The following is a 17,011-nucleotide window of genomic DNA, read 5'->3' as shown; positions in this document are numbered from 1 at the left end:
TCGGACCACAGCACACTTTTCCACTTTGCATCTGCCCTTTTCAAATGAGCTCGGGCCCAGAGAAGGTGGCGGCATTTCTGGATGTTGTTGATGTATAGCTTTCACTTTGCATGGTAGAGTTTTAACTTGCACTTGTACAACCCCAATTTCTGAAGTGTTCCTGAGCCCACACAGTAAGATCTTCTACACAATGATGTCAGTTTTTAATGCAGTGCCGCCTGAGGGATCAAAAGTCACGGGCATTCAGTGTTGGTTTTCGGGATTGCCACTTACGTGTAGAAAGTTCTCCATATTCTCTGAATTTTCTTATTATATTATGGACTGTAGATGATGGAATCCTTAAACTCCTTGCAACTGAATGTTGAGAAACATTGTTCTTAAACTGTTGAACTATTTTTTCATGCAGTTGTTCACAAAGTGGTGATCCTCACCCCATCTTTGCTTGTGAACGGCTGAGACTTTTGGGGATGCTCCTTTTATACCCAATCATGAGTGTCCTCAGTTCCCAAATGCTTATTGAGTGTTGTTAGAAGGAAAGGTGATGTAACACAGTGGTAAACATACCACTGTCCCAGCTTTTTTGAAACGTGTTGCAGGCATCCATTTAAAAATGAGCAAATATTTGCACAAAAACAAGAAAGTTTATCGGTTTGTCCCAACTTCATTGGAATTGGGGTTGTAGAATTTCCATACCGGATCTGTTGAGGCCAGGGTCAACAACAACTGGTGCCATTGCCCAACAGGGTGCCGATGGAAACTGGGCTACTGCAGGGCAAAAAGAAGAAGAGGAGGAGAATGTGTCCACAGACAATGGGAGAAGAGGAAAACTAGAAGGATGATGGGTTCAAGTTGTTGTATCATGGTGTGGATATGAAGAGAAACGATGTTGGGGTTATTTTAAAGGAAGAGTATGTTAACAGTGCGTTTGAGGTTAAGCTGACAGGGTGATGAGTGTGAAGTTGTAAATTGAAGGGGTGATGATGAATATCATCAGTGCACATGCCCCACAAGTAGGTTGCGAGATGGTGAAATTTTTTTGGAGTGAGTTAGATGAGGTGGTGGAGAGTGTGCCCAAGTATGAAAGAGTGGTGATAGGAGAGGACTTCAATGGCCATGTTGGCAAAGGGAATAGAGATGATGAGGAAGTAATAGGTAGATATGGCATAAAGGATAGGAGTGTGGCAAGACAGATGATAGTTGATATTGCAAAAAGGATGGAAATGGCTGTGGATTCCTACTTTTGGAAAAGGGGGGAGCACAGGGTGATATAAAAGAGTGGTCAAAGGTGCACACAGGTGGACAACATTCTTTGTCGGAGACGCAAGCTAAAAGAAATTGGAGACTGTAAGGTGGTGAGAGAGTGTAGCTTGATAGCACAGGATGGTGGTTTGTAGGATGACTTTAAAGGTAAAGAATAAGAGTGAGAGCTCAACAAAGGATCAGATAGTGGAAGCTGAAGGAGGAAGAGTATTGTGTGAAATTCAGTGAGCGGGTGAGAGAGGCAGTGGATGGAGAAGCAGCTTTGGACAACTGGAAAAGTACTGTAGATGTGGGGAGGGAGACAGCTAGGAAGGTACTGGGTGTGACATCTGGACAGCAGAAGGAAGATAAGGAGACTTGGTGGTGGAACAAAGATGTCCAGGAAAGCATAAGGAGAAAGAGGTTGGCGAAAACATTTTGGGATAATCAGAGAGATTAAGAAAGTAGACAGGAGTACAAGGAGATGTGGTGTAATGCAATAGGAGATGTGGCAAAAGCTAAGGAAAAGGCATATTGTGAGCTGTACAAGAAGTTGAATAGTCAGGAAGGAGAAATGGACTTGTACAGATTGGCCAGACAAATGCACAGAGCTGGAAAGGATGTGTAGCAGGTTAGAGTGATAAAAGATGCAGATGGTGATGTGCTGACAAGTGAGGAGAGTGCGTTGAGAAGGTGGAGGGAATATTTTGAGGAGCTGATGAATGATGGAGGCAGTGGAGTGTCTAATCAGATTGTTTCATAAAATCTTGGAAAGTGACAGGATGCCTGAGGAGTGGAGATGACGTGTGCTGGTTCCTATTTTTAAGAACAAGGGTGATGTGCAGAGCTGCAGTAACTGCAGAGGTATTAAGCTGATCAGCCACAGCATAAAGCTATGGGAAAGAGTAGTAGAAGCTAGGTTTAGAAAACAGGTGAAGACCTGTGAACAGCAATATGGTTTCATGCAGAGAAAGAGCACGACAGATGTAAAGTTTGCTCTGAAAATACTGATGGAGAAGTATAGAGAAGGCCAGAAGGAGTTACATTGTGTGTTTGTGGATTTAGAGAAAAGTTATGACAGGGTGTCAAGAGAAGAGTTGTGGTATTGTATGAGGAAATCTGGAGTGACAGAGAAGTATGTGACAGTAGTGCAGGACATGTACAAGGATAGTGTGAAAGCGGTGAGATCCACAGTAGGAATGACAGACTCATTCAAGGTGGAGATGGGATTACACCAAGGATCAGCTCTGAGTCCTTTCTTGTTCACAATGGTGATGGACAGGTTGACAGATGAGATCAGATTGGAGTCTCCATTGGACGGTGATGATTGCAGATGACATTGTGATCTGTAGTGAGAGTAGAGAGCTAGTTAAATCTAGCCTGCAGAGGTGATGATATGCTTTGGGGAGAAGGGGAATGAAAGTCAGTAGGAGCAAGACTGAGTACATGTGTATAAATGAGAGGGAGCCTGGTGGAATAGTGCAGTTACAAGGAGTTGAAGTGGTGAAAGTAGATGAGTTTAAATACTTGTGGTCAACTGTCCAAAGTAATGAAGAGTGTGGCAGAGAGGTGAAGAAGAGAGTACAGGCAGGGTGGAGTGGGTGGAGAAAGGTGGCAGGAGTGAATTGTGACCGAAGAATATCATCAAGAGTGAAGGGGAAAGTTTACATGACAGTAGTGAGACCAGGTATGCTGTACGGCTTAGAGACGGTGGAACTAAGAAAATGCAGGAGGCAGAGCTGGAGGTGTTGTGAATTTCATTGGGAGTGGATGAGAATGCACAGGATTAGGAAGGAACACATCGGAGGGACAACTCAGGTGGGACGGGTTGGAGACAAAGTCAGAGAGGTGAGATTGAAATGGTTTGCACATGTGCAGAGGAGGAACCCAGGATATATAGAGAGAAGGATGCTGAGGATGGAGCCACCAAGCAGGAGGAGAAGAGTGAAGACAAAGAGATGGAAGCAATTGATCTTCTAATGGTAGCAGCCGAAAAGAAGAAGAAGAAGGTAACCATCTGATGACACAACCTCCTGGCTAAAGGCTCTTGTGTGTGTGTATATATACAACCGCTGGCAAAAATTACGGAAATCACCGGCCTCAGAGGATGTTCATTCAGTTGTTTAATTTTGTAGAAAAAAAGCAGATCACAAAACTAAAGTCATTTCAAATGGCAACTTTCTGGCTTTAAGAAACACTATAAGAAATCAGGAAAAAAATTGTGGCAGTCAGTAACGGTTACTTTTTTAGACCAAGCAGAGGGAAAAAAATATGGACTCACTCAATTCTGAGGAATAAATTATGGAATCACCCTGTAAATTTTCATCCCCAAAACTAACTCCTGCATCAAATCAGATCTGCTCGTTAGTCTGCATCTAAAAAGGAGTGATCACACCTTGGAGAGCTGTTGCACCAAGTGGACTGACATGAATCATGGCTCCAACACGAGAGATGTCAATTGAAACAAAGGAGAGGATTATCAAACTCTTAAAAGAGGGTAAATCATCACGCAATGTTGCAAAAGATGTTGGTTGGCCTGCAAATACTCCGGATCTTAATCCAACTGAAAATCTTTGGTGGAAGTTGAAGAAAATGGTCCATGACAAGGCTTCAACCTGCAAAGCTGATCTGGCAACAGCAATCAGAGAAAGTTGGAGCAAGATTGATGAAGAGTACTGTTTGTCACTCATTAAGTCCATGCCTCAGAGACTGCAAGCTGTTATAAAAGCCAGAGGTGGTGCAACAAAATACTAGTGATGTGTTGGAGCGTTCTTTTGTTTTTCATGATTCCATAAATTTTTCCTCAGAATTGAGTGATTCCATATTTTTTTTCCCTCTGCTTGGTCTAAAAAAGTAACCGTTACTGACTGCCACAATGTTTTTTCCTGATTTCTTATAGTGTTTCTTAAAGCCAGAAAGTTGCCATTTGAAATGACTTTAGTTTTGTGTCATGTCTGTGATCTTTTTTTCTACAAAATTAAACAACTGAATGAACATCCTCCGAGGCCAGTGATTCCATAATTTTTGCCAGGGGTTGTACACTCAACAAAAATATAAACGCAACACTTTTGGTTTTGCTCCCATTTTGTATGAGATGAACTCAAAGATCTAAAACTTTTTCCACATACACAATATCACCATTTCCCTCAAATATTGTTTACAAACCAGTCTAAATCTGTGATAGTGAGCACTTCTCCTTTGCTGAGATAATCCATCCCACCTCACAGGTGTGCCATACCAAGATGCTGATTAGACACCATGATTAGTGCACAGGTGTGCCTTAGACTGCCCACAATAAAAGGCCACTCTGAAAGGTGCAGTTTTATCACACAGCACAATGCCACAGATGTTGCAAGGTTTGAGGGAGCGTGCAATTGGCATGCTGACAGCAGGAATGTCAACCAGAGCTGTTGCTTGTGTATTGAATGTTCATTTCTCTACCATAAGCCGTCTCCAAAGGCGTTTCAGAGAATTTGGCAGTACATCCAACCAGCCTCACAACAGACCACATGTAACCACACCAGCCCAGGACCTCCACATCCAGCATGTTCACCTCCAAGATCGTCTGAGACCAGCCACTCGGACAGCTGCTGAAACAATCGGTTTGCATAACCAAAGAATTTCTGCACAAACTGTCAGAAACCGTCTCAGGGAAGCTCATCTGCATGCTCGTCGTCCTCATCAGGGTCTTGACCTGACTCCAGTTCGTCGTAACCGACTTGAGTGGGCAAATGCTCACATTCGCTGGCGTTTTGCACGTTGGAGAGGTGTTCTCTTCACGGATGGATCCCGGTTCACACTGTCCAGGGCAGATGGCAGACAGCGTGTGTGGCATCATGTGGGTGAGCGGTTTTCTGATGTCAATGTTGTGGATCGAGTGGCCCATGGTGGCGGTGGGGTTATGGTATGGGTAGGCGTCTGTTATGGACGAAGAACACAGGTGCATTTTATTGATGGCATTTTGAATGCACAGAGATACCGTGACGAGATCCTGAGGCCCATTGTTGTGCCATACATCCAAGAACATCACCTCATGTTGCAGCAGGATAATGCACGGCCCCATGTTGCAAGGATCTGTACACAATTCTTGGAAGCTGAAAATGTCCCAGTTCTTGCATGGCCGGCATACTCACCAGACATGTCACCCATTGAGCATGTTTGGGATGCTCTGGACCGGCGTATACGACAGCGTGTACCAGTTCCTGCCAATATCCAGCAACTTCACACAGCCATTGAAGAGGAGTGGACCAACATTCCACAGGCCACAATTGACAACCTGATCAACGCTATGCGAAGGAGATGTGTTGCACTGCATGAGGCAAATGGTCACACCAGATACTGACTGGTATCCCCCCCCAATAAAACAAAACTGCACCTTTCAGAGTGGCCTTTTATTGTGAGCAGTCTAAGGCACACCTGTGCACTAATCATGGTGTCTAATCAGCATCTTGGTATGGCACACCTGTGAGGTGGGATGGATTATCTCAGCAAAGGAGAAGTGCTCACTATCACAGATTTAGACTGGTTTGTGCACAGTATTTGACGGAAATGGTGATATTGTGTATGCGGAAAAAGTTTTAGATCGTTGAGTTCATCTCATACAAAATGGGAGCAAAACCAAAAGTGTTGCATTTATATTTTTGTTGAGTATATATATATATATATATATATATATATATATATATATATATATAAGTATCTGACCTTTTTATTTTTTGCAAAAACCTGATGGATTTGAATCATGTGTGCTTGCGTGAGCAAACCTTGAACCTTCGTGCACATGCGTGAATTTTTTCCCGCTTGTCGATTGCGTCAGTTCCTGGTAAGCAGCCTTTGTGTGAGGACGTGTGGAGCGCGCTGGGCGGATTTTTATTACAAGGAAAATGACGGAACAATTGGAGCAGCGCTATTGCATCAGATTTTGCCAGAAACTGGGCGACAGGCAGGTGGAAACCATTCGGAAGATTCAGACGGCTTTCGGAGATGATGCAATGAGCATCACATGGATTAAGGAGTGGTACAACCGGTTTAAAGACAGCTGTGTAACGGTGGAGAGTGAGCCGCGCTCCAGGTGGCCATCAACACACTGAAATGACGAGATCATTTCCAAAGTGAACGATGTGGTGATGCGGGACCATCGTGTGACTGTTCGAGAAATTGCAGAAGAGGTGGACATCAGCACTTTTTCAGCACATTCCATTGTGACAGAAAATTTGGGCATGAAAAGAGTTGCGGCTAAATTTGTGCCGAAGTTGCTGACGGCAGAGCAAAAGCAACTTTGTGTTGAAGTCTCACAGGACATGTTGGACTTCACAAAGAGTGAATCCGACTTCATGGACACCATAATCACTGGTGATGAGTCCTGGGTGTACGGGTTCGACTCGGAAACCAAATTTCAGTCGTTACAGTGGAAGCATTCCATGTCACCAAGAACAAAGAAGGCTTGCCAAGTGCGCAGCAACGTTAAGGTGATGCTGACTGTTTTCTTTGACTCCCGTGGGGTGGTACACCACGAGTACGCACCACAGGGTCAAACAATCCAAAGGAGTATTACAGGGATGTCCTCCGTCGCCTACATAATGCTGTGCAGCGCAAGAAACCGGAGTTGTGGGCCACAGGAAATTGGTGCATCCATCACGACAATGCTCCAGCACATTCCTCGCACTTAATTCAGACTTTTTTGACGAAAAACCAGACTTCGGTGGTTCAACAGGCTCCTTACTTTCCTTATATGGCCCCTTGCGACTTCTGGCTGTTCCCCAAACTCAAGATGCCATTGAAAGGAACGAGATTTGAGACAAGAGAGGACATAATTGCTGCAACGACAGTGGAGCTGAACTCCATTTCAAAAGAGGATTTTTCGGAATGCTTCCAACAGTGGCATATCTGTAGTAGTCATATGAGTGTGTGTGTGTGTGTGTGTGTGTGTGTGTGTGTGTGTGTGTGTGTGTGTGTGTGTGTGTGTGTGTGTGTGTGTGTGTGTGTGTGTGTGTGTGTGTGTGTGTGTGTGTGTGTGTGTGTGCATAACACTGTGCGTCCTTAAATGACACTGTGGCAATTTGGAAAAATTTTAATATCTTTTTCGTTCTAAAGTGAGATCAAATTACATATTCCAAGGTTAAGGAAAAGTAAGGTTTTAGATGGTGAGAGGAGTTAGGTGGTCACCAAATCTTTTTTGATTTGATGAATTGTGTTGTATTTCAGAATGGGTTAGTATAAATCATTCATCTAAACTACACAATACAAATGAGCCTAAACATCACTGCTTAAAAATGCTAGTCATATTATTTTCATCACAAGCTAAGGAATGATAACTAGCTTCAATTTCAATCCTTACACATGATCATATTTAATTTTTGTCAAGAATTAACAAATGCTTTCTTAATTATTATTGCGTAATCGTACTGGTAGAATCAGTAGGAATAACTGTCTTCATTGGGCTGCTTGTCTATATACCACAAAAACAATTTGACATACAGTCATATCTTTCAAGAAAGGACAGATTAGAAAGGTCACCAATCAATGTTTATGTTATGTGTTTTTATTAAAAAAAATTCTGATGTGATCTAATTTGCATATGGAATATTGTCACTTATTTGTAACAGTCAAAGACTCACACTAGCTTGAGGGACGGTAGTTCCTGGAACACACTTGGATCCACAGTTGATATGATGTTACCAGAGAGATTCCTGGCAATACACAAATAAGACATCAAAAATGTACTTTCTCTATAGCACAGACTGTACATTGTTGTGTGTGTGTGTGTGTGTGTGTTAGAAATGTACAGTTTTGAGCCTATCTACATCAAATTTGGGGTCCTGACAGCACAGAGTTCTGTGTCAGGATAACATATGTTTATTGTGCATTTAATACATTATGAACATTCATGCTTTTAAACATGCTTTTAATCAACAGGCAGCCATGCTGTTGGTATAACAGCACTGTGGACTAAATGTAAAGAGGTGGAGTGTTGGCTTGAGTCACTGAGGTCATTGAGCTGTGGATCTAATACTGTGCATCCAGGAAGTATTCACAGCGCTTCACTTTTTCTGCATTTTATCTTACAACCTTATTCCAGGATAGAGGAAATTCATTCCCCCCCCCCCCCCCCCCCCCCAAAAAAAAAAAATTCTACTCAGAGCACCCCATAATGACAACATGGAACATTTTTTTTGGGGGGGGAAATTTTTGTAAATGTATTCAAATAATAATAATAAAAAACTCATTAATCATATGCACATAAGTATTCACACCCTTTGATCAATACCTTTTCGGTGAACCTTTGGAATAAGGCTGGAACATAACAAAATGTGGATAAAGTGAAATGCTGTGAATACTTTCCAGATGCACTGTGAAATATGTTTTATTGTGCATTTATCAGAAAATTTTAACTTTTGTTTGGTGTAGGTTGGTGATAGTTATGTACCAAATGTCTACATAAAAATACGTCAATAATTAATGCAAAATCTTCACACCTTAAAAATATTTGTCCATCTCACATAATGTCAGTGGAACCTTTTACATCATGGATTTCAATAATATTCACATTGAATTTAAAGGACATGATTTTATTATGAAGAAACCCTAAGTCATTAAAAAAAAAGAAATACTTTACTTAAAAAAATGCAATAGTACAAATGTTATACACAAAGAGATAGAATTTGTGCAGGTCTTGCATGGCAGCGCCCTGACAATGGTGTGTGTGTTAGAAAAAATAAATAAATAAATAAACCTGCTTAAACTAAAAAAATGATGTCCAGATATCACATCTAATATATTGGACTTCACATAATCTAAATTATTTCATTTCACAAATCAAACTTGATGTCACTAAATGTAAAGAAAATGAGTTTCACAATCAAATCAATAATTTGATCTTGTTTTAAATGACAGTTTTTAGTTTGAATGAACAACTGCATCTTACACTTTTTACAATGTACAGTTTTGAGCCTATCTACACCAAATTTGGGGTTCTGACAGCACAGGGTTCTGTGTCAGGATAAATTATGTTTATTGCACATTTAATACAATATGAACATTTCTTCTTCTATTTCCTTTTAATGGAAAGGCAGCCATGCTGTTGGTATAACGGCACTGTGGACTAAATGTCACTGAGGTCACTGAGCTGTGGATCTAATACTGTGCATCCAGAAAGTATTCACAGCGCTTCACTTTCTCTGCATTTTATGGTACAACCTTATTCCAAGATGGAGGAAATTCACCCCCCCCCCCAAAAAAATAAAGAAATTCTACTCAGAGCACCCCATAATGACACCATGGATTTATTTATTTTTTTTATTGGAAATTTTTGTAAATTTATTAAAAATAAAAACAAATAAAAACAAACTTAGAAATCATATGCACCTTTGAACCTTGGAATAAGGCTGGAACGTAACAAAATGTGGAAAAAGTGAAACGCTGTGAATACTTTCCAGATGCACTGTAAAATATGTTTTATTGTGGATTTAACAGAAAATTTTAACTTTTGTTTGGTGTAGGTTGGTGATAGCTGTGTACCAAATGTCTACATAAAATATGTCAATAACTAGAAGCATTCAGAGAGTGCAAACCTCTGCCAAGGCCATGGGGTCACTGACGCCATAACATCTACACGCCGTGGAATCATTGAACCTAAAAAAGTCTAACAATGATTTTTCCCTCAGTAGTAAAAAAAGTTTCATCTGCTGTGACTGGATAGCATGTATCCTTAGCGCTTGGCATCACAGTTTATTGCAACTTGCACCTTTCCCAGAAGCTACTGTCATCTGAGCACTGATATTGATATTGCATGTACTTATAAACAAATAAGAGACAAAATTCAATTTATTATTCAACTAAACTGCAAATATATGAATTTTTTAACATTTACGAAACACTTCTCTAAACAAGGCCATAGGGTCACTGACCCTAAAGAGATTCCCTCCTTGGCACAGTGATCTATTCAACAATTCAGTGTTACAACCAAAGCTATGATACATACACTTTTCTTTCCTTTATATTTGACATCCTTGACCATGAAAACATACCACTAGAACTTGGAATCACTTTTATGTCTTTATTAGTTCAAAAGTTATTGTATAAAAATGATTTTTCTGTAATGGCGGTTTTCTTCTGGATCTAGCTCCATAACATTTGAAGCTACATCAAATCTGATGACACCTCACTGAATCAGTACAGATTCAGCTACAATTTGGTGTTAGTTGTGCATCTCTAGCTTCATTTGTTACGGAAGCGTATTGCATTCACTGGATGAAAAAAAAATAGACCACTGATCTCGTAATTTCGAGATAAGATCTCGTAATTACGAGATCTTTTCTCATAATTACGAAAAAAAGATCTCGTAATTACAAGATCGGGATCTCATAATTACGAGATCAGGTGCCTCCTGATCTCGTAATTATGAGAAAAGATCTCGTAATTACGAGATCAGGTGTCTCCAGCTTCCCCGTATGCGCGCTTCCTCAATGATCAGCGGGCATGATGGCGCTGTCGCAATGAATCTGCTGTTACCACCTTCTCGGTCTGAGACACTGGGAAATACTGATATTTCTTAAAAATGAGGATGATATTAATATTAGTATGTCAACACTGCAGGCATCTCAAGTCGCTGGGATTGTTCCGGCGGAAAGCCCAGTCTGACGTGCTGGACGTCGCTCTCTTTCTTACGTACGGAAGCTCTGAGCTGCCAAGCCCTAATATATATTTGGCTCAGTATCATGCAATTACGTGAAAAGTTTCATGTTATAACGTGATACTTATCACGTTATTTCGTCATATGAAATTATCATGTTATTTCATGATGCGGTATTTTCATGTTATAACGAGAAATTATCATGTTATAACAAGAAATTATGCTCCACGTCGCCATAATTATAAGATCAAGCTATTATTTTTATTTATTTATTTTCTGTGTGTGTGTGTGTGTGTGTGTGTGTGTGTGTGTGTGTGTGTGTAATTGCTTCCGTACTTCCAGTCCAAGCGTGATAATGCCCAAGTCATAATCGAAAATAGGCCAATTTGTAACCTCCGACACTGCATTGTGATCCACACCACGGCGCGCACAACGTGTGGATTTCCCACTAAACTGTTGCTGGATGAATGAAACTCCTCCAGCGAGTCGAGGCACAGCTCGGGCACACAGACTGGCATGTGCCCGGGTGGGAGTGAGCCCCACTGTGTCCCTCAGTGGTCGGTGGGTCTGTGTGAGTGAAAGCTGGAAGTCGCCCCGTGCTCCTCCCTGGACATTCATCCGGGAGCACTTCAGGGGGAAAATCCACACTTTGTGTTTGATTATAGTGTGTTATCATCGGCTGAGCTCAGCTCACGTCTGTGCTGAGGAACTGGAAGTACGGAAGTATATACATAAAACTATTTAGACACCTGATCTTTTCTCATAATTACGAGATCAGGATCTCGTAATTACAAGAAAAGATCTCGTAATTATGAGATATTTTCTCATAATTATGAGATCCTGATGTCGTAATTATGAGAAAAGATCTTATAATTATGAGATCTTTTCTCGTAATTATGAGATCAGTGGTCAAATATTTTTTTATCCAGTGAATGCAATACGCTTCCGTAATTTGTCACCTCACACTGACACATTTTCTATTTTCCCTATATTTTTGCATATTCTGGATCACCAGATCCGGAATCTGGATCCGATCATCACCAAACTTTGTTGTTTGATAGAACATTTGACTATGTTACACCCTAATTTTTTTTCAAGCCTTTCTGCCTTGTTTTTGTGGAGTTAGAAACTAGAATGTCAAAATTCCCCCTATCCCGCAATGATGAAGAATCCTTTAAAAAATTCCTGGATCTGGATCGTGATCCGGATGACCACTAAAATTTATTCACTTGTTCCTCTTGTCATTTCCAACCACTCCACAAAATTTCATCAAAATTCGTTCAAAACTTTTTGAGTTATCCTGCTGACAAACAGACAGACAAACAAACAAATGCGACCGAAAACATAACCTCCTTGGCGGAGGTAATTAATGCCAAATCTTCACACCTTAAAAATATTTGTCCTCCTCACACAATGTAATGGAACCTTTTACATCATGGACTTAAATAATATTCACACTGAATTTAAAGGACATGATTTTACTACAACCCCTGGCAATAATTATGGAATCACCGGCCTCGGAGGATGTTCATTCAGTTGTTTAATTTTGTAGAAAAAAAGCAGATCACAGACATGACACAAAACTAAAGTCATTTCAAATGGCAACTTTCAGGCTTTAAGAAACACTATAAGAAATCAGGAAAAATAATTGTGGCAGTCAGTAACGGTTACTTTTTTAGACCAAGCAGAGGGAAAAAACTATGGACTCATTCAATTCTGAGGAAAAAATTATGGAATCACCCTGTAAATACCGACGTGGTACATTATTTCATTCTTCAGCTTCTTTATCTAGTCCTGTATTTTATTTCATTTTTATCCTCACTGTAAAATAATCTTTTAAATAGCCACAAAAACACCTCAGCAGGTTTCAGGGGTCGTCAGCGTATGAGACCTGTCTCATAACTGATTAATGGATTCATATGTTTGCTTTTTACGTGGTATATTGAGACCCTTTTTAGCATGAATTTAAAGATGAATCAGTTAATTAACAGTTTTTGACCATTAAGATTTTTTTTTATCCGCATCTGTCAATATCTTGTTTTATTTGTTTGTTAGCAGGACTACAGTCAATCAGTCAAAAACAGTTTATTAAAAATAAGTGGAGAGGTGGAACATGAGCTAGAGAAGAAAGAGGTCAGTTCTTGAGATGATCTGGATACAGTAAATGTATTTTGTAAATACACCGAGCCACCCTGTTAACAATTTATTTATTCATTACAGAAATGTGAGACATATGGATAATATGAGAAACTTGGTGGGAACATGAGCTGGATTGATACTGAGGGGGAGCAGATTTTGGAGTAGTTTGGTGAAACATTTTTGTTAATATTGCAATACAGAATCCTAGATGGATGATGTAAAGCATTCATTGATCAGCAATATATTTGTGATTGAATGGGATGAATGACTTCATAATTAAGTCACACACAGTCAAACACACCATTAAAGACAAACTGATGTGTATTTCCTTGTGCATTTCTGTGGCGGTGTGCAGAGTGCTTATCAGCCCTCTGACGACTTTCATTCCAATTTATTTCACATTGGTACTGAAACCTGGTGGTGAGAATCTTTCAGTATCTCATGATTCGATTCTGGTTCATGAGGGACATGATTTGATTCCAAATGGATTTTCGATTCAAAATTATTTTCAAATCAAAAACTGAGTTTGGGGTCTAAATCAGTTCAGACAGTGGCGGCGCCAGGAAATTTTTGTTGGGGGGTTGAGGGGAGACTGGGGTAAAAGTTGGAGGTGCTCCACAAAATGTCATCGAAATGAACAATATATACTAAATTGCTTTATAAATACTAAGGCATATGTTTTAGCCACTGGGAGGAGGCCCCGGGGAAGACCCAGGACACGCTGGAGGGACTACATCTCTCGGCTGGCTTGGGAATGCCTTGGGGTTCCCCCAGAATTGCTGGGGGAGGTGTGTGTGGATCGGGAGGTCTGGGCGGCTTTGCTTGAACTCCTGCCCCCGCGACCCGACTCCGGATAAAGCGGAAGAAAATGGATGGATGGATGGATGTTTTAGTCACCCGCACTCCTCTAAAATGTGGTATCAATGCACACACACATCACTTAGAATGACTGCAAGATCAGTAAACTTGCACATAGGTATACAAACTGAATTCATTGAAATGGTGCTCAAGACAATGGAATCAACCTTACACAAATTGTCTATATCAAATATCATATAGCCGTAATAAATATTTAGGAAACCTAAATTTTTGAAGTATGGAGTTAAATTTGTCTCATTAATACTTGCAAATGCACAGAGGGTGATTTACAAATATCCTTTGATTTGTACACGTGCTTTGTGATCCATAAACACAAATTTCTGATTTGTAACTTGTGTGTGGGTTTTTACAAATAAATGTTTGCAAAACTGAAAATTCTGTTTGTGAAGGGTGATTCAGCATTGGTGGATCACCGAACACACACATTCATCACTTTGATCAGTTATGTTATGTGTCGGACGCAGCTCGGAGAACCGACCAGCGTTTGAAGGACCCAGTATGAAATAAGCAGAGCACGGTACAAAGGCTAACTGAATTTAATACATAACAGTGATGTGATACAAAACAACAAAAGAGTGTGCGGTCTGGCGTGGTGGTGATACGGTGCGCTCCCAGCAGCGCTAACGGTCCGGAGCCAGAAGCCGTTCGGACCCAAGGACCCCGCCGACACCCCCCAGGTGGCCGCAACAAACCGAGTCTGTGAAAGAAGGAACCATTATGTGAGTCCACACTCTACACACAGAGAGACCACTCAAAGGTGTACATAAACAGCAAACACTTCCTGGCTTAATTACTAATCAGCTTCCCAACCTGCAGGCATGGAACATCCAGTTCACAAAACTCCACTGCAGTGGAAGCCGATACATGACTAACGTACAGCTCAATATAATAAGGTGTGAGGGACACCACATTTACTGACTGTATAAACGTTAGTCACAACATCTAACGTACCTCAGGAAGTGTGCTGACGAGCGTGAGACCTCACCCCCTCCTCTTTCACAGACCATGCATCAAACCCTGGACGTTCTCTGCATCCACTGATGATGAGATGGCTCCCGAGACGACGATCTCACCCGTCTGGTCACAAGGTCGGGTCTCTGGCAAATACACACTGTATACTCCAGTCTTAAATGCCACCATGTTCCAATCCATATAGATGCACCACAGCTGTGAGTCCTGACGAGCCGCAGGTGATCAGGGTGAGGTCCTGATAACCTCAGCAACACAGCCGCTCAGTCCCAAATGCAAGCCACCTGGAAGGAAGAACAAAAGACAGAAACAAAAAGGCAGCCAGGCCCCCCAGCCATACAACAGTACCCCACCCTCACGGGAAGCCTCCCGGCGACCACACAAACCTGGCCCAGGAGAAACACCCCCCTCCAGGGACCATGGCTGGAAACCGCATCTGCATTCGTCTTCCAACAGAATGGTTGATGTCCTCTCCTCTGGCTGCATCCTTGCCTTTGTTTCAGTCAGTCACTTAGCACAGGTGTGGCCAGGAGTTCTTAAACCTGTGCGGTCAGCCTTTATCCAACCATGTGCGGTCATTAGTCATAAAACAAAAAAGACAAACACAAACAACCAAACCACCCCCCCCTCCCCAGGGGACCGTCCTATCAAACCCCGGGAAGAGGAGAAAAGAAAAACCCCAAACTTAAGCTTACAAATAAAAGCGCTAAAACACCCCACCACCACCCCCCCCCCCCCCAAACGACATGTAGGGACCAACACCCCCCAGAGGACTTCCCGCCAGCTCCAGGAGTAATAACCACAGCCGAGGTCCCTCTGGGATCCAACGTCACCCACGGGGACTCCCAGCGCCTCCCAGAGGACCACTCGTCAACCCCAGGAGATGCCTCCCCTCATGACCAACGGACCCAGCCCCAGCCGTCTATGGCTAGATGGACCCACAGCCCTTTCCCCCCCAGAGGACACCACAGTCAAACCCTGAGGGCGGAAACTGGGGGGAAAAACAAGAAGAGAGAAAAAAAAAAGAAAACATACAAACAAAACAACCCCAACCCCACCCCCTTGGCGCAGTGGAAACTGGAATTACGTCCAGTGTCACCAACTGTGACTATACCCCAGAAGCCAACCGGAAGGAGTGGAACAGCGGTTATGGCAAACAGCACAAACCGGCGCCACTCCTCCGACTTCTACACCAGCCACTAGCTGCGGGTATATCCCACTGCCCCAAACCTCAGCCACGCCGATGGCAGACGGCCAAAGGCGTGCTGAAGCCGGAGGTGGAACAGGGAATCAAAAAACACCCCCCCCCCCCCCCCAGGTGCAGAGGTTACCCGGGAAACGCCCAGTATAACCAAACTGCACCACTCCAGCAACGCCGACACTACGGCTCACCCGGCTGGAGCCAGAGGAGAAGAGAGGGAAGAAAAAGAAATACCCCAAACCCCCCCCCCCCCCTCCCGGGTGCAGAGGCTACCTGGGAAATACCCAGCACAACCAAACTGCACCCCTCCAGCAACGCCGACACTACGGCCCACCCGGCTGGAGTCAGAGGAGAAGAGAGGGCACAACAAAAACAAAAAGAAAAAAAAAAAACCCAAGTACCACCCCATCACCCCCCAGGGGACCGTCCCATCAAACCCTGGGGAGGTGCAACAAAAAGAAACAAAAAGAAAGACTAACAGACCAACATACAGTTGTTTGGGTCTTTTTTTCTTCTTAGACAGGCTGCAGGGTCACAACCCCAGACACAAACAGTGGAAAAGAAAAAAATAAATCCCACACAAAAACCAACTCAAAAAACACCCACACGAAATGAACTAACACAAAACAAATCAGTGACGTATACCGTTAAGCTCAAACAAATCGAACACACCTGTTCTAACTTAAGAGCTTAACGGTAATGTGACTAAGTCACCAAAAGAGGGAGCCAAAGTGCTAACAATGAAAAAACCCCCTTTGGTGACAAAAAACAAATGAGCTGCATCTCCGTGCGCAGCTGTGTGCAACACACAACCAAAATGTGCTCAACTAAATAACGCCGGAGCTGATACAACAGACGCAGTAGTTATCTTTATCCGGGGAAACGGGGCTACAACTGTAACACAGGAAGCTCAGCGACCCATGCCACAGAGCTCCGCCGTGCACGTGCACCCA

General features: G+C 42.3%; 1 protein-coding gene across 4 annotated transcripts in view; it reads right to left on the bottom strand.

Moving 5' to 3' along the window:
- Positions 1-17,011, bottom strand: part of adgra2 (adhesion G protein-coupled receptor A2) — a 180,856-nt gene that overhangs the window by 15,771 nt on the left and 148,074 nt on the right. For all 4 annotated transcript variants that reach the window (XM_034169935.1, XM_034169934.1, XM_034169937.1 and 1 more), the window contains exon 5: positions 7,857-7,928. In XM_034169935.1, coding sequence (XP_034025826.1) covers positions 7,857-7,928 — 72 coding nt within the window. The remainder of the gene's footprint in view (positions 1-7,856; positions 7,929-17,011) is intronic.

This window comes from Thalassophryne amazonica, chromosome 5 (assembly GCF_902500255.1).
Source record: "Thalassophryne amazonica chromosome 5, fThaAma1.1, whole genome shotgun sequence".
Lineage (NCBI taxonomy): Eukaryota > Metazoa > Chordata > Actinopteri > Batrachoidiformes > Batrachoididae > Thalassophryne > Thalassophryne amazonica.
This window is presented reverse-complemented; position numbering and strand designations above follow the sequence as displayed.